The sequence below is a fragment of the Megalops cyprinoides genome, chromosome 15 (assembly GCF_013368585.1).
Source record: "Megalops cyprinoides isolate fMegCyp1 chromosome 15, fMegCyp1.pri, whole genome shotgun sequence".
Lineage (NCBI taxonomy): Eukaryota > Metazoa > Chordata > Actinopteri > Elopiformes > Megalopidae > Megalops > Megalops cyprinoides.
Genome location: NC_050597.1, coordinates 28115032 through 28139619, shown reverse-complemented (window position 1 = coordinate 28139619; position 24588 = coordinate 28115032). Strand labels below are relative to the sequence as shown.

Sequence of the window (24588 nt, the reverse complement as noted above, 5' to 3'; positions counted from 1 at the left end):
AGTGTGTGAGGTAATCAGCAGTAAGCACTGAATCCATTGTGCAGAAGGAAGATCCATTTATGAAAACTCTGGTCTCGTTTGCATACTTGCATTGTAACATTAAAGGACTATTCTGACTATTCAAAGCCCATTTATTACCACATTTGTAGTTCATGTTAGCACCAAAACAAGGCTGACACCTGTGGGTGATGCGTTGCGCTATTTCTATTCTTGAGCACATGTACGCAAAAACACACATGACTCATGTCTTCGGTCTTCGCCACCGGTTAGCCAATGCAGCCCCTCCACAGTAAGAAACGTGTATTCTATTCAAACAGTCGTTCGGTTTGAACTGACATTATACTGTAGACTTTGAAGGTGCATAACGGTAGACTCCTACCGTGAGGTCCGACTTTCCAAATATAAAAATAGCTGACGAGTCTGTTTATTTCATCTGCCTGTCACTCGACACCAGATGGTTATTCCAATGTGCTTGCTAGCTAGCTGGCTAGCTAACTAGCTGTCTTCTTCCCATGTTACAACTGTGTTTGGTTACCTCTGTTTCAGAACGTTTTTGCTTTCTCCAGATTTCCTTGCCTGCTTCGTTTCACCTGGATTTGGAGGGCCCGGTGCGCTTTGCCATTTATGTCCACTGACAAGAAATACAAAACTGTTGATCGCCCCCAGAGAGCTCTTCAAAGTAACAGAAAACCGTGTCTTTTCCTCAGCTGTCTGTCTCAAATGACATTCTCGGAATATCTTGGTAAATCCGTTTACTATGAGACTTGACAGAACGTCTCAAAATGGAATACAGGAGCGAAAGGTAAGGCGACATTGTGCACTACTTGGAAATAATGCAGCGCTGGCATCTCGTATTGACTTTTTTTGTTTGATCACGTTTGAAAAGAAAATGTGCAATGCTTTTGGAGTGTCTGCAAGCACAGCACAATCATGAAACACAGAGACACGAAGTTACACCAGCCAACAGTGTAAATGTTAATTACAAGTTCAGGTTGTGTCTGACATTGAAATGATTGCAGTGTTTTATTTAATTTGGCAGGTGGAAATGGCTTTTTTCATGTAAATAATATAGTTACGTCATTTGACTATGCTCTCCGAAAATGTATATTTGGCGTTGTTTTAATTCAATAATTAATATATCGCTCGCTTTAGAAGGGTTGCCCTGAAGGTGCCAGCTTCACGGGAGAAATAGGTAGTTGGATAAAAATAAACCTGTCACACAAGCAGACGCAAAGAATTCATTCAGAGTACAAGTGGTATCAAATTATAAGCACTGGATTTTTTCTGTAATGTTGAACAAATGTCAAATGTTGAAGGTGAAGCACACTGTATATTGCTTAATAACGGTCACTGTAAATGTCCTCTTGAACTGCCAAACACAAGCTTTAAAATTTCAAATGCTTGTTTTAAGTGAACATGGTCTGCAAGGCTACAGTTCTTCTGCAGGGGGATTATTCGTTAGATGTAAGGCAACGTTAGTTTGTATAGACATTACTTCACGAATATTTCAAACTGATGCAGACTCAGTTTTCCTACTGGCTTTTTATATATGTCTTTCTGTGTTGTGAACGGCATTTGCACTGTGGTTTTGGGAGCAGGTTAAGAGTACTGGTGGAGTAGTCCTTTAGGAGTGCTGGTGTCTCCTAAGCTAGTGTGAAGTCCCCCTGGCTGAAAGATAAAAATGGCCTTAGGAGTTATTCTGGGCCTGCATAAAGACTGCCTGGCAGCTGCAGTAAAATTATCTTCATGTGATGCTGTGTTTTACTTGTATCCTGGAGGTTAACAGATCCACATAAAATAACACTTTGCCATGTTGTTTTTCAGCCAGTTATACTTCGAGGGTCAAGAGCATGATAAGGTATCAGCACTGCAGGTCTCTTTATCCACAGTAAGACATTGTTATTACTTTCACCAAGGAAAGCATTTTTTGCTGAGGCTCCTTTGCAGTGGGAACACCTTTCAGGTCCTGCTGTTAGTGTTTTCAGGTGTCATGCTGTAGATGTTTACAGCTGTACAACATTAAGGGGGCTAAATAATAATAATTTGGTAATACATATTTAGGCCTAGGCCTTCGTGTGTTCTGTCCTTTGAATAAGAAATCTCTAATGGATGTTTTTTCCTTACACATAATTCCAGCAGTGGACAAAAGAACACATTAATTTTTGGTAAAAATTAAGGATGATACAAGGTTGGTTTGAATAGACACCTCAAATTTATTTACAGCTACTGAACAAATGTTCATGTAGGTCAGTCATTGTGTAGCATACTGTTGACAGCAGTGAAATTTTTAATGTCTGAATGTTGAGTAAAGGTACTTGAACATTTATGGGGTGCCACTAAATATGCTGAGCAAAAGGAGTTTTTAATGTAGATAATAGAGTTCATATTCTATCATATGTGTATCTCCTTATACATGGATTTGATGCAAACCAGCAAAATATGCAATCATTTCATTGCACATTTTCTTTATTGTTTATTTCTGACAAATATGCAAATGTGTGAAATCTGACAAGCTGAGTGATTGCCATGTGTTTGTTTACAGTACTAACAACTCACACCATCTTGTTGAGCTCTTAATTGGCTCTGTTTTTCTCAATTCATGTCATTTTAATATATTTATGAATGGTGTAATATTAGAAGATGGCCTCAACAAAATGTTCAGTGTTTATTGTTTAAAAATTGAATTTGAAATCCTCCCAAGGGTCTAGGATTAACTTGAGGGACATTTTCAGTTTTTCCATGCCATTTGGATACAGTAAATACATTGTTGTATGTCCCTGGGTTGCTCTTTCTGGTTTACTCTATTGGGTTAATCAGTGATGCATCAGACGTGAACACTTGCTGTTATACAAAGCAGCACCATGATTAAATCCAGACAGGAGGAGTTCTAATTAACTGTGCCAAACCTGCTGTCATTAGTGTTCTTATTATGTAGTAAACTTGCTGTTAATTGTTTGCGTAACTTTTATTAGCTGGTTTCCATTTCATTTTATCCTGAGCTTTATTTTCAGTGACAGTCCCACCCACTTTGCTCACACAATGACAGAACGCCAGCTGATTTCTGTCTGTGCCATGTGCTTGATATGCTGGATTGTGAGATGCCACCCTGCAGGCCTACACTGTCAAGTCAGGTTTCAAATGAGGATGCATGATGGCAGGCCGAGATCATCAGGACCAGTAGGGCCAGGGGGTGGGGGCGGTGCTGGCGGGGTGCACCTGTGACTCAGTGTCTCTGTATGTAAATCCAAATGGCTTGATGCATACACCCCAAAATCTTTGCAACACTGAGCGGAAGTGCCTGCAGCAAAATTAGACTTTGATTTCTGGATTTGCTCCTTGTTCTCTTGTTCACATTTCACTGTGGTATAAATGTGTGTAAATGGGAGGAATCTGTTTACATTAGTGGCACATTGTTAAAATTAAACTGTTATTATTTAGTACCTAAACATACACTTTCTGGTATATGTAAACAGTTCAGGAGAATGATACAGATAATATCAAGGATTAAAAGCACAATTTTGCAATTAATGGCAACAGCAACATACAGTCTGTAAAAAGTCTGGAGTGGATGTAAGATTTGCATGTAGGAAAAATCCATGCACTAGGTGGAAAAAGGATTTTAATTGTAATAATCTTTAAAATAATAATCTTAAATGCATGTAATATTAATCAGTAGCAGTGATGCAGTGGCAGCAGTGTGGCATAGTGAAAAGAAACAGGGCACATAGCTGAAAAGGTTGCTGGTTTGATTCCCTGCTGGGGCACTGCTGCTGTACCCTTGGGCAAGGTATTTAACCCACAATTGCCTCAGTAAATATCCAGCCTTATTAATGGGAAAAATAGTAACCTATGTAAATTACTCTGGATAAATGTGTCTGCTATATGACTGGAATGTAAGGATCCAAAAGCTTTTACAGTAGGTCTGTATTTCAGAATTTGCTCAGGATTTGTAATACTTGTGAATTTATTAGCACTCTGAAGGCACATGCATGAATCAGTATCTTCTCAGCCTGGCCTAGGATAGTGATATCCTGCAGTAGACTCAGGCATAATTATCCTGGCATGAAGTCCTGTCATGGACTACAAAGTGATCTACCTCTCTACATAAGTGGAGTTTTGTGACGAAGATGAGTGGCATGAATTGTGATGATTGTACAAAAAGACTCTTCCAGGAAATATTGCATTGAGTCACAGACATGTTACATGATGTAAGATCACATGTTAGTTTTACAGTTAAAGGAATAAGGTTTGATAATCAGTTCAGATGTATAAATTAGAAATAAATTATGAATTTAATATCAGATCATATATGAGGTGTTTTGTATTGTCGGCAAATTCACTAAGCAGAGGTAGAAGTTTTAGCTTCTTAGCTTCTTAATTTGGACTATGCTCCTGAAACCAAGTATCGTAATAATTATCTGTGTTGCCTTAAACATCACAAAAATTATCTGGAAGAAAAATGCATTCAGACTTGTTAATCATATCCCAGATATCATTTCTTTTCTCCGACAGTTCTGTGTTTTCAAGTATTCCTTACCTCACACCTCACACCTCATGGTTAATAAACATTCAGGCAGCAAGCTTTGAGTCAATATAATTATCTTAATTAATTATACCTATATGCGACTTCATTATGAAAGATTGCAATTTTAGAAAAGAACAGACACCAAAGAAGGACAGTTATACCTCAGTTAACAAAATAGATGTGTTTCCATAAGGTCACTTTGTTATCAGAGACATAAATATAATAGCATATTCTGTAAAGGGATGCACTCAAGCACTTCAGAAAAGGGCCGAATTAGCAAAATATTGATTACTGATGAAATAACAGCAACCACTCATTAAATGGGACAAACACATGCCTATAATAAATGTATGCTCAATACACATTGACTCAGATGCATTAACTCTCACATTTCACTCAGAGCTAGCACTGTGAATGTTACTGCCTTAGCCACAACCGTCGTATCCAAAACTGGCAGTGGAGGGGGAGGAGGTCACAGGCTCAGAGGTCACAAAGGTCAAGAGGGCAAGATCCCTGCTTATAGGCTTAACACTTTCTCAGTTTTCTCCACTGCAATGCTTCTTGTCCATTTTAATTTTTTAAATGTGCAAACAATTAACAGTGCAAGAATACAATGCAAGAATAGGGTCCAACACAGCTGGTTTTCACTTTAATTTTTGAAACTTACCAATACAATACAGGCAGGGTCAGATGTCTAAATTACCACCAGCTAACAATGTGCTGTTATATGCTAAAATTATAACTTGCTTAGGTTACTGCTGTTCTGTCAGCAGCATCACTGGTTATGTTGGTGGTCCTGGATTTGTGGTCTAAGAAACAGCTTCAAAGAAATACATGTAGTTCACATTTAGTTCTTAGAGCTTCAACGTCCTAACGCCCCAAGAGAATTTAAGAGTGTTGAATGTGCAATTTCTTGCCTAGCCAATTGTTTTGATTCAATTTTTAAACAAGTAGAAAATGTAGAAGTATTTGGCTAGTCATTTGCTAGCTTTTTTCTTTGTATCTACTGCCTTTTCAGTTGCAACTTGCACAGCCAAAAAGGATGGTGGTCTTTTTCTAATTGACTAGTTGTCTTAATAGTCAGAATTCATTAGCATTAAAGTAGCATATGCTGACTGAGTAATATATGACGGATTGAGTAATTTATCCTGCTGTTGATAATTTGATCATCTAGCTTGCTAGATTGAGAAAAGTTAATGTCATTTTCTGAAAACTATGCAGCAGTTTACTCATTCTTAAGGTATGTTGATATATTTTTATATGTGATGTTGACAATCAACAAGCACACTGCATCATTATTGGTAATGTTGGACTTAAGCAATATATTGCCATTTAGTACTATAATAGCTATACAGTATGGCAATAAAATATGCACAATGCATTTAAATTTCTCTCCCTTATTTTCCATAAAAGACATGAATAAGCAATGTTAAGTTTAAGTTTAGTACTTTGTACATTGTACTTTGTTTTTTGTTCCCCTGTGTGCTGGTGCCATTGGAAAATAATGAGACACTGTTAAAATCATACTGCACCTAGTATCATATTATTCTGAGGGGGTTGCACTATAAATGCAACTACTGAAAATTTCCAGGATGCAGGTTAGACACCAGTAATGAGGGCTGAGTCTCATGCGTAACATATAAGTGGGATCTTCCAGTGTCAGTCATTCTGGCTTGAGTCATATCTGCCTATAAGTGCTGATCTTGAACCAGATTGCCCAGCTACAATTCCACCTTTAACCATTATAAGCTAGATAGCAACACTGGCCCTAGATCAGCACTCACTTGTGACTTCTGCCTGGAGCGTCATTTCAGCATTTCAGCATTCCTGGAGGAGGTTTACATCTGATCCCGAGGGCAGGGAAAAGAAGCATCCTCCGCATCTAAATATAGCTCACGTGTGCTACGCGGTACTGTATGTACTGTGCATGGCCACAGGACAGCGGAGTTCGCTGTGTGCTCATGAAGGTCAAAGCTATTAAGTGGGAAAGGTCCACAATGCCATTTCACTAACACTTTATTTAAAACCCCACACTGTGCATGGGTCTCATTGCAGCCTACCCCAGGGAACCCAGTAATGAACAAACGCAGGAATGCATGAGCACATGAAAATAAATATGCCAATGCAGGTCTTTGATCAGGCATGCTCTACTCAATATTGGATATAGACCATTTACCCCATGTCACCCAGTAAAAATGATAAATACAATTAACTATTGCATGTTCCTCACAATTAACTTTTCTGTGCTATTCAGCCTTTACTTGTTTCATATCATTACTTTATTACTTTCTGACTCACAGCCATTATTTTTCTCATAAATGCAGATGTGCCTGCTCAGCCTAATGACAGTTCAAAGAGGTTACAGTGGGTGTTCCAATAGCCTGTTTTAAAGATATTGTACCCTATTTACGAATTTGCTGATATAGTTATTAGTGACTGTATTTACCTAGTTGCTCTTTTTTGACCTCTTTAAAAAGTTCAAAATAGGGGAACAACTTGAGTCATAGTGAGTTTTTGTAAGTCCTAACATGACAAGAGACCAATCAAGTTGATCTGCCTAGTCTGAAATCAGTACTCAGTCGAGTCCATTCTGTGTTGGGATTTCCATTCTGTCTGGGATTCCGTGTCCAAAAGTCATCTCCTCCCAGTTCCTCAGACTAATCTGGCTCAGGCACTACTGGGATCTGAAACCTGGATCAGTTACTGTTTTGAAAGGGAAGGGCACCCTCCACACCCAGTCTCCAGTCTGCTCCATCCCTGGCAAGCACCCTGCCACCCCCCTGCCCCCACCCACCCAAACAGGAGAGAGATCAGTTTTTTCTCACCACTGTTGTCTTTGGCTAGCCTCACTGACCTGCCGTGTGTTTGGCATAATAGTGCACCCGGTGATGACCCACTCATTCAGACTATCACATGTGCAGAAAAGCAGAGTGGTCAAAATTTGTAGCTGTTTCAGCTACCCAATCAGGGCGCAGTAGCTGTTTCACCTGCCCATCCAGGTCACAGGAGGCGTTTCTAATTACAAAAGGGACAGCACTCTCCTCACTAGATGCATGCAAGGCTGGCTGGATAAGCTTGCTCACTAGGGAAACCAGAGGTTTCATCCTCAAAAGGCTTTTCGTTCCTACCTGCACTCCTGCAGAGTGGATCTATCAACAGTGGGAAACTGCTGGAGGCTAATCTGAAGTTACCTCATCCTCCCTCTTAGTTCAATGCCATGTTTAGAAAGGTGACTCCATTTGTTGATGTTACTTTATCATACTGCTGCCATTTTGTTCAGTTTGATTTGCAGATGTTATCATTTGCTGCCACTACTCCTGGTATCATCCTATTGTTGGTTTCATCAAGGATTAATATTTTTCAACCACCTTGTAATCTTAGTCTTATCCGGGTATTGTTACTTCAGTTATTTTGTTATCATCCTGTGTGCACTATTTTTTATTCCCTTAATTTTATTTTGATTCTGTCTAGGTATCTTCTCACCTTTGAATAAATGGTGACATTGTTGAAAATATATATTAAATGTTGAAATTGGATTAAAGCAATGTTTTTTCATTGTACTGCACTTTGCGGTAATACTGTTTTTCAGGGTGCAGTATTAAATTAAAATTTATTGGATGACAGAATAGAGTTGTATAATACTAGTATATTTAATGGGGGACATTTTAAAAAGACTTAAAAAGACAGTCAAATTGACAGTAATTTGCACATATTTGCACATACAGTTTTGATCATAACTGCAACTTGAATTCAGGGTGTATTGATCCGTATTATGATGTGTTCAAGTTTGCCTAGATCTTTTTGACTCACAGATATTCATGACAGTGTTCTTTGCTTCAATTGCAGGGAGGGAAAGAGATTGTATCACCTTTTCCAGGGTGAGCTGGTTAAATGCAGGACGGCATAGGTAGGACACCAGGGAGACTGACCGGAGACAACTGGCCCCGCGAATGCAAGCGCTTTGAGATGAGCTCCCACGACAAGCGGCACTCGAGCCACAGAGGCAGCATGCAGGGGCACCACAGGTACACCGACGGCTTCAGCGACACATCCAGTGTCGGGAGCTTCATGGACGAGACGGACAGGGAGGTCAGCCTCCTCACGGACCGCGCCTTCCGGAGCCTGTGCATCGGCGAGGAGGCCATCTACAACGACTCCGAGTTTTCCTCGTCTCCCGTCGAGCGCCACAAGGCTTTCCCCGAGGACCCGCAAAGCGAGGATGTCCTCAAAAGGGCCGCCCAGGAAGCGTTCCCCCTCAGCCTCGAGCAGTACGGGGAGGTGGCGGGAACGGCAACATTCCAGCAGTCGATCACGGACACCGCATACCAGGAGCATGCCCTGATCAGTGAGTACGCGACTCACCTTAGCAACGGCGCTGTTGAAACCACGTGGCAGCAGAAAAGGAGTACGTCAAAAGTGTCCTCCCTCATCAAGGCATTCAACGCAGCAGAGTATGAGGGAGATGGAGGCTTTGCTGCTGACAACCCCCTGTTTGGACAAGGTATGCTGACGAAGGATTATATGTACCAGGATGAGAACGAGTCCTGGGACAAATCTGCCCTTCTGAGTATCCAGAGGGAATTATCAGAATTCTCCTCACCCTATCAGCAGAACTTTAAGACCGGCCCTTTCTCCCAAATCAGAAACCATTTTCATTCTTCCGAAGTAGCAGCAAGCCTGGACCCGTCTGCTTCTTACACATACTCCTCAAAAAGCAAATATAGCAAGTTTAAGAAACCGATTCAAAGGAACTTTTTTCTCCATAGCGAATTCAGTCCATTCCAGACATGGAAGGATTACAACAGGTTGCCATTCGAAAGGGAGGTGGTGCCAGATGTTTTGTCCTCGAATCAATTCCCCAGGTGGTACGACTCTCCCCTTTACAAAGAGTTAACAGCAGCCCACAGAACTCAAATAGCCCAGTCTGAGGAGAAAAAATCTCATCGGAAACAAGCTGACAGCATATTCCCAGCTGAGCCGCCCGTCTCGGTTCGACAGAAAGCCCTGGCCATTGAAAAGCGGTGTGAATCAGAGATGGCGGCCAACTGTCCACCTTGGAGACGGAACCGGCAACCGGTAAAAAACAAGTTTCCCGCCAACCGTCCCTGCACAGCATCGCCAGGCAGTGAAAAAACCAGACGGAAAGAGGACAGTCTGTTTTCTTCAGGCAGGGCGTCCGCAATCCACCACAGGGTGTACACAGTGGCAGACGGGCAAGCATCAAACAGCTCAACGCCTTTCAGCATCTCCCAGCTCCTGACACCCGTGATCCATGCCAGGCAGGAAACGGAAACATCTGAAATACTGCAGTACGCACACTCTCCCGCAATCCGCGACAGTCCAGCAAGTTTGATTTACGAAATCGAGCAAAAGTCGCCCGCTGAGGTCAAACTGCGCGACAAGTATAAATCCATGGCTTCGAGTTTACTGTTCAACCTCAAAGACAACAGGAAAAGAGTGAAGAGCACCTACAGCCCAGCCGTGTTTAAAACCCTGGAAGTGGCAGATCACAGCAAACAGCCCTCGCAGCTGGACTCACTTATCCCAGGGACCTCAGAGACACCCGTGTCTGGAGTTAGTGCATCAGTGCGCACAGACATCCAGTCTGTCCATAGCCCTGCTCTGCAACACACCAAGACGCAAATGGGTAATTACATGAAACGTTCTGATGGCTGCCCTTCAGATGATTACTTCATGTTAACCTCGCCTCAGACTGTAAAAGAAGCTGCTAATTACAGGAGCTTCAGTACTACAATGCAGGAGAGTGCGCAGGTCAAAGACCAGCTTGCTGAGAGCCAAACTGGCCAATATAGTGGTTCATCCTTCATGGCCTCAAAATTGAATGAAATCCCATTAAGAAAGAAACCAGATTACTCCTCTTGGAAGCCATACGAGACAGCAAGTCCCAAGGAGCAGGACAGCAGAAACGTTTTGCCAGCAGTCCAAATGCATCCTCAGTCCTTTGTGAGAAAAGAAAAGGACAATGTCAGCAAAGACTTCAGAGCGGCACCTTCAGCCAATGAAATGGAATACTTAGAAAATTTGAGAGCTCAACATAAATACAGTTATCCACAGGAAGCTGAAGTTCACAGACATAAAACCAACACTAATGAAATGTTTATTTCAAATGAAAAAGGTGTCAGCACAGAAAAAGCTCCCATGAAAGGAGAGATAGCTGCCTTACTGGAAAAAGACAGATATCAACTAGCAGCTCAAAGAGGAGATGCAGTTAGACAACATGTGTTTGCAATAAATGAAAAATATAACACAAAAAGTGACTCGTTTGCAAGTGCAGAAAGAGAAAATACGGTTAGATACGGTTTGTTCACAATGAAACAAAAAGATAAAACTCAAAATGAGGTCATTTCAAGTAAAGACTATACAAGAAAGGAATTATCTGAAAATCAAGTAAATGATCAGGTTAAATATGAAGCACTTGTAAGAACACAAAATAAGCATTTTCCAAATGAAGGGCATGCAATTAAAGACAATGATCTGGCTAGAACAGAAATACACGGCAGAAAACAGTATGTACATAGTAACAACAAATTATATTCTGTTCAAGAAAATAACCAAGGTAAACAGGAATCATTTGCAAACAATGAACGCAAATATGTTAAAAATGAAGTATTTGGAAATAAAGACCTGACTAGTCAGGGCACGTATTCAGGCAGAGACCTGAAATATGCTCCAATTGAAGCATATGCTAAAAAAGAACAAGGCCAAGTAAAACAGGAAGTACCAGTGACAAGGGAGAATAAAACTCCTAAAAATGAAGAATTCACATTTAAAGAATATGAGCAGGCTAGGCAAGGTATGCTACTGAGGACAAGTAACAGGCTTGGTACAAATTTCACATCTGGGTATAAGCCAAATGAACTAACTAAACAGAATGTCAGCCGACATGCAACAACAGATAGCCTCCCTTCAAGGAGCGAGGTACTTTCTGTCACAGATCATGATCCAGCTAAGCAGGTGCAAGTGCCACGCAGGAACAGATTTGTTAATAATGAAGCATTGGCCACTGAAGCACCTGACCAGGTTAAAAGTAGCCTACAGTCAGCCCGAGAGGTCAGATATGCTCCCATTGAGGAATTTGCTAGAAAAGACCGTGAACTGGAAAACCAGAGAATAACTGCAACAGGAGAGGTCAAACCTCCTCAAAATGAAATGGTTGTATTGAAAGGGCATGAGCTGACTAAACAAGGTTCAGACTTAATGGGAGGGAACACACATAAAATATGTGATGTGTCTGCACATATGGAAACCATAGAATCAAAGAGGGAAAGAACTGAAACAAATATTATGGCTTCCAGTATAGTACCCGAACAGACTAATAAACAAGCAATCCATGCAACACAGGAGAAAACTGTTAAGAGTGAGAGTGTTGCACAGATTACAAGAGATGACAGGCATTCAAATATTGAAAAGTCTCCAATTGTGGAACGCATCAGGGCTGATACAGACGAACAGGCACAGAAACAGAGTAAATATGCTCAGAATGAGGCACTGACATGCAAGGAAAAAGATCGGGCTAGACACGACACTTTTCCGTCTAAAGAAAGAGGCTATAGTAGGCAGGAAATATTGACATCAAAACTGAAAGCACATGCTGAAAAAGAGATATTTGCAATTAAAGAAAAGGGTCATGCTAAATGGGAAGCACTTGCTACAAGACAGAAAGAACCTCCAAAAAGCAATGTGCTTGGAAACAAAGAGGGAGATAACAGCAGACAGAATGAACCTCCATCTGCAGAACATATTGGAAAGGATACAAATACAGGCAATCAGGCTAAAGAGAAATCTGTTGAAATTACAGGGAAGGTGCAAAGTAAAAATGAAGCATTTGTAAATCAAGAAAAAGTCTGTGCTGTAGAGGAAGCTCCTCCATTAGTAGAAAGTACTAAAAATGGAGCTGAAGACAAAGAAAATCAAAAGGCTAAACAGAGTATGAGTGCAGTGCAAGAAAAAGAGTACGCCAGAAATTATATAATTACAAAAACAGAGAGAATCAATTTGAAACAGGAAGAAGTGCAGTCGATAGCACGTGCTAAGATTGAAGCTATTACAGGCAACAGAACTCAGCAGGCCAAACATGAACTTGCAAACAAGGATAGAGGGAATGCCACTCATGAAAATAACAAAACTGTAGCTACTGCAGCCAGTGAAAACCAGATGGCTAAACCAGAAGATTCTAAAAATGAGGAAAAGAAAGAAGAAGATAAGGTTAAAAAGGAAGCACTTCCACCGAGAGAGAAAGAAACTCAGAGCAGAACTGCTGTAATTGATGAAAATCACCAGGATAAGCATGTACTTTTGAACAAAGAGAGAGAGAATATTAGCCAGGCAGCCTTCTCATCAGTAGAACGTATTAAAAGTGACCATACTGAAGTCTGTGAAAATCGCCAGGCTAAACAGGAAATGCTTGTAACAGAAGAAAAAGCAATTGCCAGCCATGATGTACCTGTGAACAAAGAAGGAGTCAGTGTTAGCCAGGAAGTACCTCCATTAGTAGAACACATTAAAAATAAAGCTCTTGCAGATCCTGAAAATTCAAAACATACACAAGGTATACTTGCATCCAGAGAAAAAGAAAATGTTGACACTGATGTACTTGTAAGCATACCACCTGGCAATGTTAGACAGGAAGGACATCAGTCTGTAGAGCAAATGAAAAACAAAACTGTTACAAACAATGAAAAATACTTGGTCAAAGAAAGCACAGCTGTAGCAAGAGAAAAAGACTGTTCCAAAAATGGAACGATCACATTACATGAAGAACGCCAGGCCACGTTAGATCCATTAGCAATTAGAAAGCATGAGCATGCTGAAAATGATGCACTTGGGGGCGGGGAGGGAATAGGTGTTAGACAACAGGAACCTCCATCACGGACTAAAACTGAAGCTAGTGCAGTGAATGTAACCCACAAAACAAAACATGAACTTCCAAACAAGGACATTGGAAATGTTATACATGAACCACCTCCATCACAAGAAAGGGAAAATGTTAAAAATGAGTCAGCTGCAATCGATAAAAATCACCTGGCTAAATCAGATGTTGCAACAGGTGAGACAGAAGATGTTAAAAATGATCTACTTGCACACAAAGACAGAATAAGTCTTATACAAGAACTACCTCAGTCAGTAGAACACACCAACAATGCTATTGCGGATCAACAAACCTGTCAGTATGAACAAGGTGCACTTGTGAAAAGTGAGAAGAAAAATAATGCTAATAATAATGTACTTCCAAGCAAGACAACAGTCAATGTTAGACAGGAAATACCTCAGTCAGTTGAAGATATTCAAAATAAAACTGTTACAAAGAATGAAAACCATCTGGTTAAAGACAAAGTAGCTGCAGCAAGAGATAAGGAACAGTCTATGAAACATGAAACAACAGCATTACACAAAAACCAACAGGACACACCAGGTTCTCTTGCAGTTAGTAAAAACAAAACTGCTACAGAAGACACAGTAGGAAGCATAGTGAAAATTAGACAAGAGGAACTTCTATCACAAACTACAACTGAAGCTAGCGTAGTGAACAAAACTCAAGAAGCTAAAAACAAACTTCCAACAAACAAGGACAGTGGAAATGTTATACATAAAATACCTCCATCAAGAGAGAAAGAATGTATTAAAAAGGAAACGCCTGCTGTTGATGAAAGTCAAATGGCTAAAACAGACTTTCCCTCAAAAGGAAGACCAGAATATGTTGAAAATGATGCTCTTAGAAGCAATGAGGCAACTAGTGCAAGACATCAAGAATTTCCACTACAAACTAAAACTGAAGCTGCCGTGGTCGACAAAATTCGCCAGCTTGATCCTGCACTTCCAAAAACATCTAGCAGTAATGTCATAAATGTGGTGCATCCATCAAATGAGAAAGAAAATATTAAAAATGAACCAACTTCAGTTAGGGAAAATAAACTGGCTAAACCAGATGTTTCTGAACGAAGAGAGAAAGAAGACGCTAAAGGTAATGTTACTCCAAAGAAGGATAGAATCAGTCTTACACCGGAAGTATCAAAGTCAACAGAATTTACTAAAAAAGAGACTATTTCAGTTAAGGAAACCCACACAGCTGAACTGGCAGTGGTGCATCCATCAAATGAGAAAGAAAATATTAAAAATGAACCAACTTCAGTTAGGGAAAATAAACTGGCTAAACCAGATGTTTCTGAACGAAGAGAGAAAGAAGACGCTAAAGGTAATGTTACTCCAAAGAAGGATAGAATCAGTCTTACACCGGAAGTATCAAAGTCAACAGAATTTACTAAAAAAGAGACTATTTCAGTTAAGGAAACCCACACAGATGAACTGGCAGTGGTGCATCCATCAAATGAGAAAGAAAATATTAAAAATGAACCAACTGCAGTTAGGGAAAATAAACTGGCTAAACCAGATGTTTCTGAACGAAGAGAGAAAGAAGACGCTAAAGGTAATGTTACTCCAAAGAAGGATAGAATCAGTCTTACACCGGAAGTATCAAAGTCAACAGAATTTACTAAAAAAGAGACTATTTCAGTTAAGGAAACCCACACAGCTGAACTGGCAGTGGTGCATCCATCAAATGAGAAAGAAAATATTAAAAATGAACCAACTGCAGTTAGGGAAAATAAACTGGCTAAACCAGATGTTTCTGAACGAAGAGAGAAAGAAGACGCTAAAGCTAATGTTACTCCAAAGAAGGATAGAATCAGTCTTACACCGGAAGTATCAAAGTCAACAGAATTTACTAAAAAAGAGACTATTTCAGTTAAGGAAACCCACACAGCTGAACTGGCAGTGGTGCATCCATCAAATGAGAAAGAAAATATTAAAAATGAACCAACTGCAGTTAGGGAAAGTAAACTGGCTAAACCAGATGTTTTTGAACGAAGAGAGAAAGAAGATGCTAAAGGTAATGTTACTCTAAAGAAGGATAGAATCAGTCTTACACCGGAAGTATCAAAGTCAACAGAATTTACTAAAAAAGAGACTATTTCAGTTAAGGAAACCCACACAGCTGAACTGGCAGTGCATACAACAAGAGGGAAAGAAGAGTCTAAAAGTAATGAAAACAAAGAAAAAGCTAATGCTGGATCTGAAGTACTTGTATCAACAGAGAAGGAGCTGGCACAAAATAATATTGTTGGCCTTAAAGGTCATCAAGTTAAACTGGAAACTCCAACAAAGAGAATGAATGAACCAGCTGAAAAAGAGCAAATTGCAAACACAGAGAAAATAAGTGTGAGGCAGGCGGAACTGTCACCAACAGCACATACTAAAACTGAAGCTGTTGCAGGCAATGGAAATAACCAGCTTAAACATGGACTTGAATGCAAGATTACTGACAATGTTAAGCAGGAAGTGGCTCAACCAGGAGAGAAAGAAACTATTAAGAAAGAGATTGTAGCAGTCAGTGACAATCACAAGGGTAAACAGGAAGTACTTCCAATAAAAGAGAAAGAAAAATCTAAACATGCACTAGCAACCAAAGACATGGTCGCTGTTCAACAGGAAGCATTCATGTCAAAAGGGAAAGAGGATATTCAAAAGGAAACAGCTGCTCTCTGTGAAAATCACCATGGCAAACAAGATGCTACAGCAAGGAGAAAGCAAGGACCTCCTGACAGCTATGCACATGCAGACAAAAATAGCATAAATGTGAGAAGGGAAGAACAACCATCAACACCACCCACAAAATCAGAGGCTAATGCAGTCATAGAAAGTCACCAGGCTCAACACGAGCTTGCGAAGAAAGACGGAATGAGTGTCACACAAAAAATGTCTCCATCAGGGGAGAGAGAACATGTTAAGACCAAAACTGGTGAAAATCACCTGACCAGACAGGAAGTACATGTAGCAGAAGAGGAAGGAGATGCTAAAAATCAGCAACTCATTGCAAACAAAGAAAGAGATAAGGTTAAAAAAGAGGCACCTCCATCAAAGGAGAAAGAAACTCAACACCTACAGTCTGTATTTGAACACCACCAACCTTTACCTGTGGCGGGTAGGGCAGGAGGCAAGGATGACTTGAAATCACTACTGAAAGTAGAACATGTTGCCAAAGAAACTGTTTCAGACGATCAAAATGTCCACTGTAAGCAGGAAGTACTTGCAATGAGTGAAAAACAACATGCTCAGGGTGAGATGATTGCTTTTGATGAAACTCACCAAGTTAAACTGGATGTGCTTTCAAGGCGGAGAAAGGAGAAAGCTGAGAAATATGCGCGTGCGAACATGGACACAATACCTGTAACACGGCATGAACATCCACCAATGCCACCAACTGAAACTGAAGCTATGTTAGCCAATGAAATTCCCAAAGTTAAACATGAAGTTCCAAAGGAAGACAAAAGCAGTGCTGTACCTGAAATGCTTCAAGGGGACAAGGGAAATACCAAGAATGAAACTGTCACAGTCAATGAAAGTATCATTGGTAAAGAAGCATGTGTTACAGGAGATAGAGTAGATGCTATAAAGGATTTACAGGTTAACAAAGGAAATGTCACACAGGAGACATCCATGGTTGGCATGAATGAAAATCAACAGACCAAATATTCATTCGTGAACAAAGAGAAAGGTGGAGTCAGACTGGATGCACTTCCATCGTTGCAGAATATTAGAAAAGAACCTGTTGCAGTCAGTGAAAGTCAGCAGGTTGAAAGGGAAGCACTGGCAACAATTAAGAAACAAAATTCAACAAATTTTGTAGCAGCCAGCAATGAAAGAGGCAAGGTGAGAGCAGAGGTGCTTCCTTTGAAAGAGAACAAGAGCTCCCATGCTGAAATAGCTACAAATAATAGAAGTTATAAGGCTAAACAAGGTTCACCTGAACTACAAGGTAGAGGGAATGTTGACAGGGATGTTCATGCAACCACTCATAAACTTGGTGACAAACAAGAAGCAATTACTTCAAGGGAGGTGGAAGATGATAAAAAGGAAGTTGCCAGAAAAGAAAATGAAAGTGCTAGAATGCAAATGAACACAGCAAAGGACAGGGAATTTGCTAAAAGGGACACAATTTCAACAGAGAGAGTCAGTGTTGGAAAGGATGCACAGGCAATCCAAGAGAAGGAGGCCCCTGGAAATGCAGGTGAAGGGAAAGGAGATACTATGCTACATAACTTTACAGAAATGGACAGAGACAACACCAAAAACAAAGAATGTGCAGTCAAAGAAAGGAACAGTATTAAACAGGAATTACTAGTAACAAAAGGAGGCATTAAACAGGAAGTACTTGAATCACAGGAGAAGGAACTCATAAGAAAGGGCGATTTTGCAGATAAAGGAAATGGTGGTCTCACATCGGGAAACTTCAAAACAAAAGACAGAGATGATACTGAAAACAAAGAATATGTGGTTCAAGAGAGGGATGGTAATAAACAGAAATTTATAGAGACAAAAGATCATGACAAACAGGAAGAGAAGGAACCAAAAGAGAAGGAACTCATTAGAAGTAGTAATTTTGCAGGTAAAAGAAAAGATGATACTAAATTGGGTAACCTTACAACAATAGGCAGAGAGGATATCAGAAACAAAGAATATGCAGTCAAAGAAAGGGATGAAGTTAAACCTGAGGACCTTGTAAGAAAATACCAAGTCGTGACTGAAAATGTTTATTCAATCAATGAAAAAGACCATAGAAAACAAGTAGCCACTGAAGCAACAAAATCTGCTAAACAGGAACTGATTGCAAGAAATTACCAAGACCTTTCTAAAAATGTAATCACAGACCATGCTACAAGAGAAGGTATTGCAGCAAAAGAAAAAGCCCAACCTAAACAGGAAATACTGGTAACAAAAGAGAGAGAACCAATAAAAAATGAGATTTTCGCACACCATGCTAAAGATCACACTACATTGCATAGCCTATCAACAAAAGATACAGATGGCATCAGAAACAAACAATTTGCAGAAAAAGAACCTTCTAAACAGGTAGCAAGTGCAACAAAAGAAAAAGATTTAGCTAAACAGGAAGTAATTGTATCAAAAGGAGATGTTAAACAGGAAGTATGTACAATAAAAGGAATATTACATGTTAAACCAGAGGTTCTTTCAGTAAAAGAAAAGGTACATAGAAATCCAGAGTCATTTGCTACAACAGACCAGGCTAAAGGTCTCAGCAGAAAGGAAGTAGTAGTTCCAGGCAAACAAGGTCACTATGTTAAACATGTAGCGTTTGCCTCTGATGAAAAAGACAGCTCACTCAAAGAAATGTTTGCCCCCAAGGGAAACAGCAAAGACAAAATGGAAGTTACAAATAAACAAAGTGAAATGAAGGCTTTATCAATGCCGAGGGAAAGAGAGAAGGAGATGCTTGCAATGAGAGAACACAAAGCTAAAGTGAAGGCAGCTGCAAGACAAGAGCTACCCTTCCCCAAACAGGAAGTAGTTCCAAGACATGACCGTGCCAATCCTGCAGTGCTCACCACCAAAGAAAAGAATGTGAGATACGAATTCCTTGCTACAGAAGGAAAAGAGAATGCCAGAACAGAAGCATTAGAAAATAAGGAAAAAATGCAGATGGTTACAAAAGATAGGCAAAATCATAATGTCAGTGACAGAAGTACTCGTGAACTCCGCAATCAACATCCAGCAGCCACCTTACCCTTGCAGGTCAATGGTAGGAGAGGAACTCCTGGTTTCTCAAAGCAACCAGTTCATGCTGATGAGCCCACAAAGGAATCCTATTTAACAGTAGGAGGTACCCCACAATATCTGGAACAAGATTCCTCAGAATATCCATCCTTGAGGAATATGCGTAGTGCAGTGGATAAGAAGGCAGAGCAAAAGAATATGCCAGATGACAATAAGAAGGACATGGGGCAGACAGAAGTATTACAATATTATGCAATCAGTGGCAGCCATGAAAATGAGACAGAAATTAGAGGCAGACCAGTACCTTCAGTTCAAGGGCAGGAGAGGGTGCCGAGTAAGGTGGAAAGTGAGTTGCCTCGTGGTGAGGTGGAGGAAGCTGGGCGGGCCCAGAGCCCAGCGGACTACGTCAAGAGTCACACGCCCACGCCACGATCCAACTCCTCCTCGCCGTCTCCGGGGAAGCCAGTCTTATTCAAAGTGAAGGACAACACCTTCAGGGCGTCCCCAGTGACAAAGACAGTGAAACCACGTCTACATAAGATGTTTCCTGAGGACTCCAGGCTCGGCTCCTCCAGGGAGAGCTTGACTGGCTCAGAGAAGGGCGAAGGTGAACGTGACCACCCGAAAGAATGCACCGAAGCTCCCCTTCTCCACAGCCCTGCAATCGCGTCAACCCGAGTGCAGCGGATGAGATCGCACAGTGCCATCCCCACTACGGAGTTTATCACTGCAAGGGAACCAAGGGGCTATCACAGGAGAAATCCACTCCTGGACGATGATGACACCAACTCAGTCATCAGTGCAATGTCGGAGGACATTGACAGTTTTGCAACAAGCATAGGGGGCCTGACAGACGGGAGGGTCTCCAGTTCTGTGTACTTGGAGGACCCATGTGAAAGGCCAGACTCAGCCTGCAGTTTCAATGACACAAGGCCTCTTGGCAAACCGCCAGCTGTACCACCAAAGAGCGAAAAGGCCCTTCGCCGCGCAAAGAGGCTGACAACCAGGAGAATCAAAAAGGCAGAGGCTAAAGCCAATCCTGAGGGCGTGAGTGAAGCTGAGGAGAAACCCATTCGCACTGTTGCCAGCATGCCCGCGTCCCCCACTGACGTCTTTCTGTCCCAGCGCCCTGTGCACGGCCCGCCACTAGCGCCCCACTACCATATTGAGCCCGGCTACGTCCCCCGTGCCACGAACGTTGTCCCGCAGTCCTTCCCTATGACCCAGAGGAAGCTCCTGCAGGACCCCAACTCAGGGCAGTACTTTGTGGTCGACATGCCCGTGCAGGTGAAGACAAAAATGTTTTTCGATCCTGAAACGGGGAAGTACATTCAGCTGTCAGTGCGTCAGTCGCCCGAGGGGAACCTGTCAAACGCGTCATCGATGGAGGTCCTCAACCCTCCTTACATGCTCTACCCTGGGTTTTTGCCAGTGCCCACCTCTTCCTTGCCACCGCTCAGGTCAACGTCCCAGATGTCAGCCCCTGCGTCTCTCATGGAGGATCAGGAAAAGTATGGCGACCCCTGGAGGCAGGAGGCTTATCGACAAAACTGCAACAGAGAGACACAGCCATACATTGAGCCTGTGTCACATGATCAGCAGGCAAAGGAACCCTCGTATGGCAAAGGGAAAGGCAGCGAAAGTCCTAGAAACCTTGACATTATACCAATGAGTGAACTGGAGGATTTTGCAGTAGAAAGCATGTGATTTCATTGCTGTTGCCTGAAGTGCCTTGTTTTCAAGCTTTTACAACAACATGAAAGACTGAAAGAAATATAACTACAGTATATATATATATATATGTATATACACAAAATAGGCAATATGGCTGTATATCAGACCTGTGAATAACAAAAAGAGAGTTATTTTAAAATGATTTAAACTGCATTTGTTTTTGTTTTTTTTTTCATAATGTGTTTAGAATGTGAAGTTCTGTTATAGTATATATGTAAAGTTTGGTAAATTTGTTTTACCTTTTTTAAAACATAGCTTAGGTTTGTGATGAATGATTAGACAAAGCAGGACTATTAAAAAATGTTAACTAAAAAAAGTATACCATTCCATTTTCAAGCGTAGTCACTAGACAGGAGAGGCTGCAGCGGCAGGGGGATTGAGTTGTCATATTTCTTGCAATCATATTTGCCTGCTCCCCAGAGCATTTTCATTTCACCTTTTGCTATGCATCATGATGGCTCAGTGTATGCATGGAATACAGAGCAAACAGTTTTATTTTAGAATGGCCATCAACACAACAGAGTTCAAACCAATCTGGAGCCAGATTATATTATTTTTCTGAATAATCTGAATGTTTTGTTTTTTGGAGTTATTTCACATAGAGTAAAAGCTTCACATTTTTGTTGTGAAGGATCTGAAACTGAGGGAAAAAGCTGCAGTCTTGCTGTGATAAGTAGCGTGGTATGGAATCTCTGGAATAACACTAGCTTGCCGACACTAGGCTCCTCCCAAAGAAATCTGTATTGCACTTTGTCATTTTTCTTCGGGAAGCACCTTCTACAAGAATGATTAAAATTGAAATAATAAAACAATAGGTTCCTTCCTTTTCATTGTATATAGTCGCTACCATCTGTATATATGTGGAATCAGATGAATTGATTTTCATGTTGTTTTCACCAAAAGTGTCTTTTCATACCATTGAAAAAATTAACATCAGTAATTATCATCATTATTGTAATAACATCATTATTCTAATAATTTCATACAAAACATTGAGAGGCCATAAACTGCTTGAAATATCACATATATTATTTTTAAAAATCAACTATTGATGAAAAGCATTTCAGTCGAGTCAAGAGGACAGTGCATGGACTGGTGTCCTCCAAAAACAAAGGAATTTGTTCAGCATATTTGTCTAACGCAGGGGAAAAAACAGCAAGGCTGAGATGTTGTGCTTCGGCTGAATTAACCCCACATAATCACATAAAAAATGTTCCACCAATTCCACCTTGGACTGAAACTCTTTCTAGTGAACTGGCATCTGGTTAGGACCAAGCCTCTGCTCTCTACATAAGTCTCTGCCAGCTGGTCATGGATAATCAGGTGTTTATGTTTGAACTGCTCCCTGGGTCCATCTAGTGGAAATTATCAGCATATGTTATTCTTCATTTAATCCATTCTGCTGTGCCTCATAATTTCCATGTTCCATTAATGGTATTCCATGGGACTTTATATTCTCTACACTCCCTGCATCTAACATCCTGACATTACAAAATATAATAACAAATAATAAATACATAATAGACAATATTTAACCCTCCAAAACATAATATTTAATGTAATATTTACACTTCTTTTTTGTATCAGGAGAATACACCCTTTTGTGTCTTGCACCAGTATAAGATCAAAAGTATTAACACCTTGCCTGTTTTCCATATGCAAAAACACAATTTTCCCACCAAAAGCTATGAATAAAAATAATGAGTTTGCTTTTGTCAGGGCAAAGGAGATCTCATACTTGTCGAACATCCTATAACAACAAAGTTACTGAGGACCTTTGCTAACAATTCATAATCTATATCTTACAGTTTCTCACTTTCATGTACTTACATCTGACACACACTGGACTTTCTCACTTATGTGTGCAGTCATCTGTTTTTAAAAAAATCTTTCAGTTCTCCTTGAAGAAATGGTGGCTTTTAAAATCTGAAATGCAGTGCAGTTCATTTCTAAGATACATTTTTGTGAACGTCCTTCACTCAGGACTGACACATAACCAAGGACAGATGTGTTGACAGTTCCTCAGCCTGATTTTAGGAGGATCACCTGAAATATGACATTGCCTGATTTTGCCCATGCTGAGTAAGTACTGTGTGGTTATTGGATTGCTGGTAAATGTCAGACAGACACATTACACACTGCATTAAAGAATGCTTCGTTTGTGTAATTTCCACCAGATATGAGCTTAATTGATTGGTTTATTGATCATTTTAAAATGTAGGAATTAAAAAGCACTAGTGACTGGGTAATAACCCATGCAGTATCGCTCTTAATAACATACTGATAGGTTTGTAGAATATTGCAGTGGCTGACAGCATGTCTTTTGTAGCACAACAAACAGCTAATGTGTTGTGAAATTATTAACGACTATTGTAAAATTTCCCGTCTCCATTTGAAAGAGTCAGTTTTGCTTTGAGTGTTGTCTAGATATAACAACGCCCCCAAAGTGATCTGATCTCCTTGAAGAATGTATTTATTTACATTTAATCACCACTTGCACAGCCTTATGGTCCTCACAAAAAGTCATCATATAAAATATTAAAGCTTAAATTAAGGGTCAAATGTTCAGTTTGACTGAATTATTAAATATTGTTTTCTTGGTAATGACTCATTAACGCCTCCTAAATCGGCCAACACATTTACATTAGGAAAATCAATCTGTCCTCTTGTCCTGTGAAAGTTTTAATGAGACATCTGTTTATGCCCAAACAAAGTATTATACTATTATTGCTGTAGCCGATTTTTTAAATTTCGTCATATTTGGAAGAAATGTACCTTTTCAAAATGCAATGAGGAAATGCAGCATTAGAGGAAACCTTCAAGAAACCTCCAATACCTCTCCCCGAGAGCCCACAGCTGCATAGTGTATAAGAACACTACACCACAATGCACATAAGCTTTCTATTTATGTCTAGTTCCCTTCAGTCATGTCTTAACACTCTCACTAAACATCAACCTGCAATACAGTCAGAGGCATTGCCAAATCTTGTATTGCAACTGCTTTATTAATCCTACTGCAACACTCACAGAAAGTAAAATTCCACAGATATTTCCAGAGTAGACTGATGTGGGATAGACTAATTGTTGTTGCTATCATATAATGCTGGTGTTTTCCAAGCTGACTCACAGGTCTGGTGCTGAGGACGTTATGAACTCCCCTACAGATATCTGCAGATGGGCATTCCTTTGGTACAGTCGCATAATAATCGTCCCATTGGACACAGTTAATGTTTTCTCTCCTCTCATCCAGAGCAGTGTCCGAAAGTGACACTGCAATGCATCTAGGCTGGCATCCGCAACAAACACAACAGTGGTTCACTGTATCCGTCAGTTTATTGACATATTTTGAACAAAAAGTAAATTCACAGCATGCACCACAATTCTTTCAAAAGATACAATAAAACTGCAAGAAGGATGTGCACCCTGTAACATCAGGCAGGACTTCTGACATTATCAGGTTCTGCGGAGTCACCAGGGTGTCGCATCATGAATTATTAAATCAGTACTTCGTGGTAATACATAATTTCTTATCAATTATTCATGCTAATGTGTGTGTAGTTTACTTAATTGTGTTATTGACGATCAAAAGTAATTTCCCGAAAATCCTCAAGGACACAAATTTAATCAGCCTAACTACTTTTCATATGCAATGCTGTTAAGTATTCTTAATTTGCTCAACTCTTCTCTTATTTATGCTCCTTTCAGGGGAAACTCGCAAAAGAAAAAAAAAAAAAAGAAAA

The 24588-nt window shown here is 40.4% G+C and overlaps 2 protein-coding genes across 2 annotated transcripts; both read left to right on the top strand.

Moving 5' to 3' along the window:
- Window positions 1-307: 307 nt before the first annotated feature.
- Window positions 308-15429, top strand: LOC118790399. Its single transcript, XM_036547301.1, has 5 exons — window positions 308-385; window positions 567-802; window positions 1825-1858; window positions 8372-15244; window positions 15412-15429. Exons 4-5 carry the CDS (start codon window positions 8417-8419, stop codon window positions 15427-15429), a joined length of 6846 nt encoding a protein of 2281 aa, XP_036403194.1. The 5' UTR covers window positions 308-385; window positions 567-802; window positions 1825-1858; window positions 8372-8416.
- On the top strand, window positions 15212-20930 carry LOC118789904. Its single transcript, XM_036546633.1, has 2 exons — window positions 15212-15297; window positions 15529-20930. The coding sequence occupies exon 2, from the start codon at window positions 15710-15712 to the stop codon at window positions 20819-20821; it is 5112 nt and encodes a 1703-aa protein (XP_036402526.1). The 5' UTR covers window positions 15212-15297; window positions 15529-15709; the 3' UTR covers window positions 20822-20930.
- Window positions 20931-24588: the final 3658 nt, after the last annotated feature.

What these genes read in the sequence shown, in the direction of transcription:
- LOC118789904 (XM_036546633.1), top strand. Translation starts at nt 15,710, where the DNA reads ATGAATGAACCAGCTGAAAAAGAGCAAATTGCAAACACAGAGAAAATA.
- LOC118790399 (XM_036547301.1), top strand. Translation starts at nt 8,417, where the DNA reads ATGCAGGACGGCATAGGTAGGACACCAGGGAGACTGACCGGAGACAAC.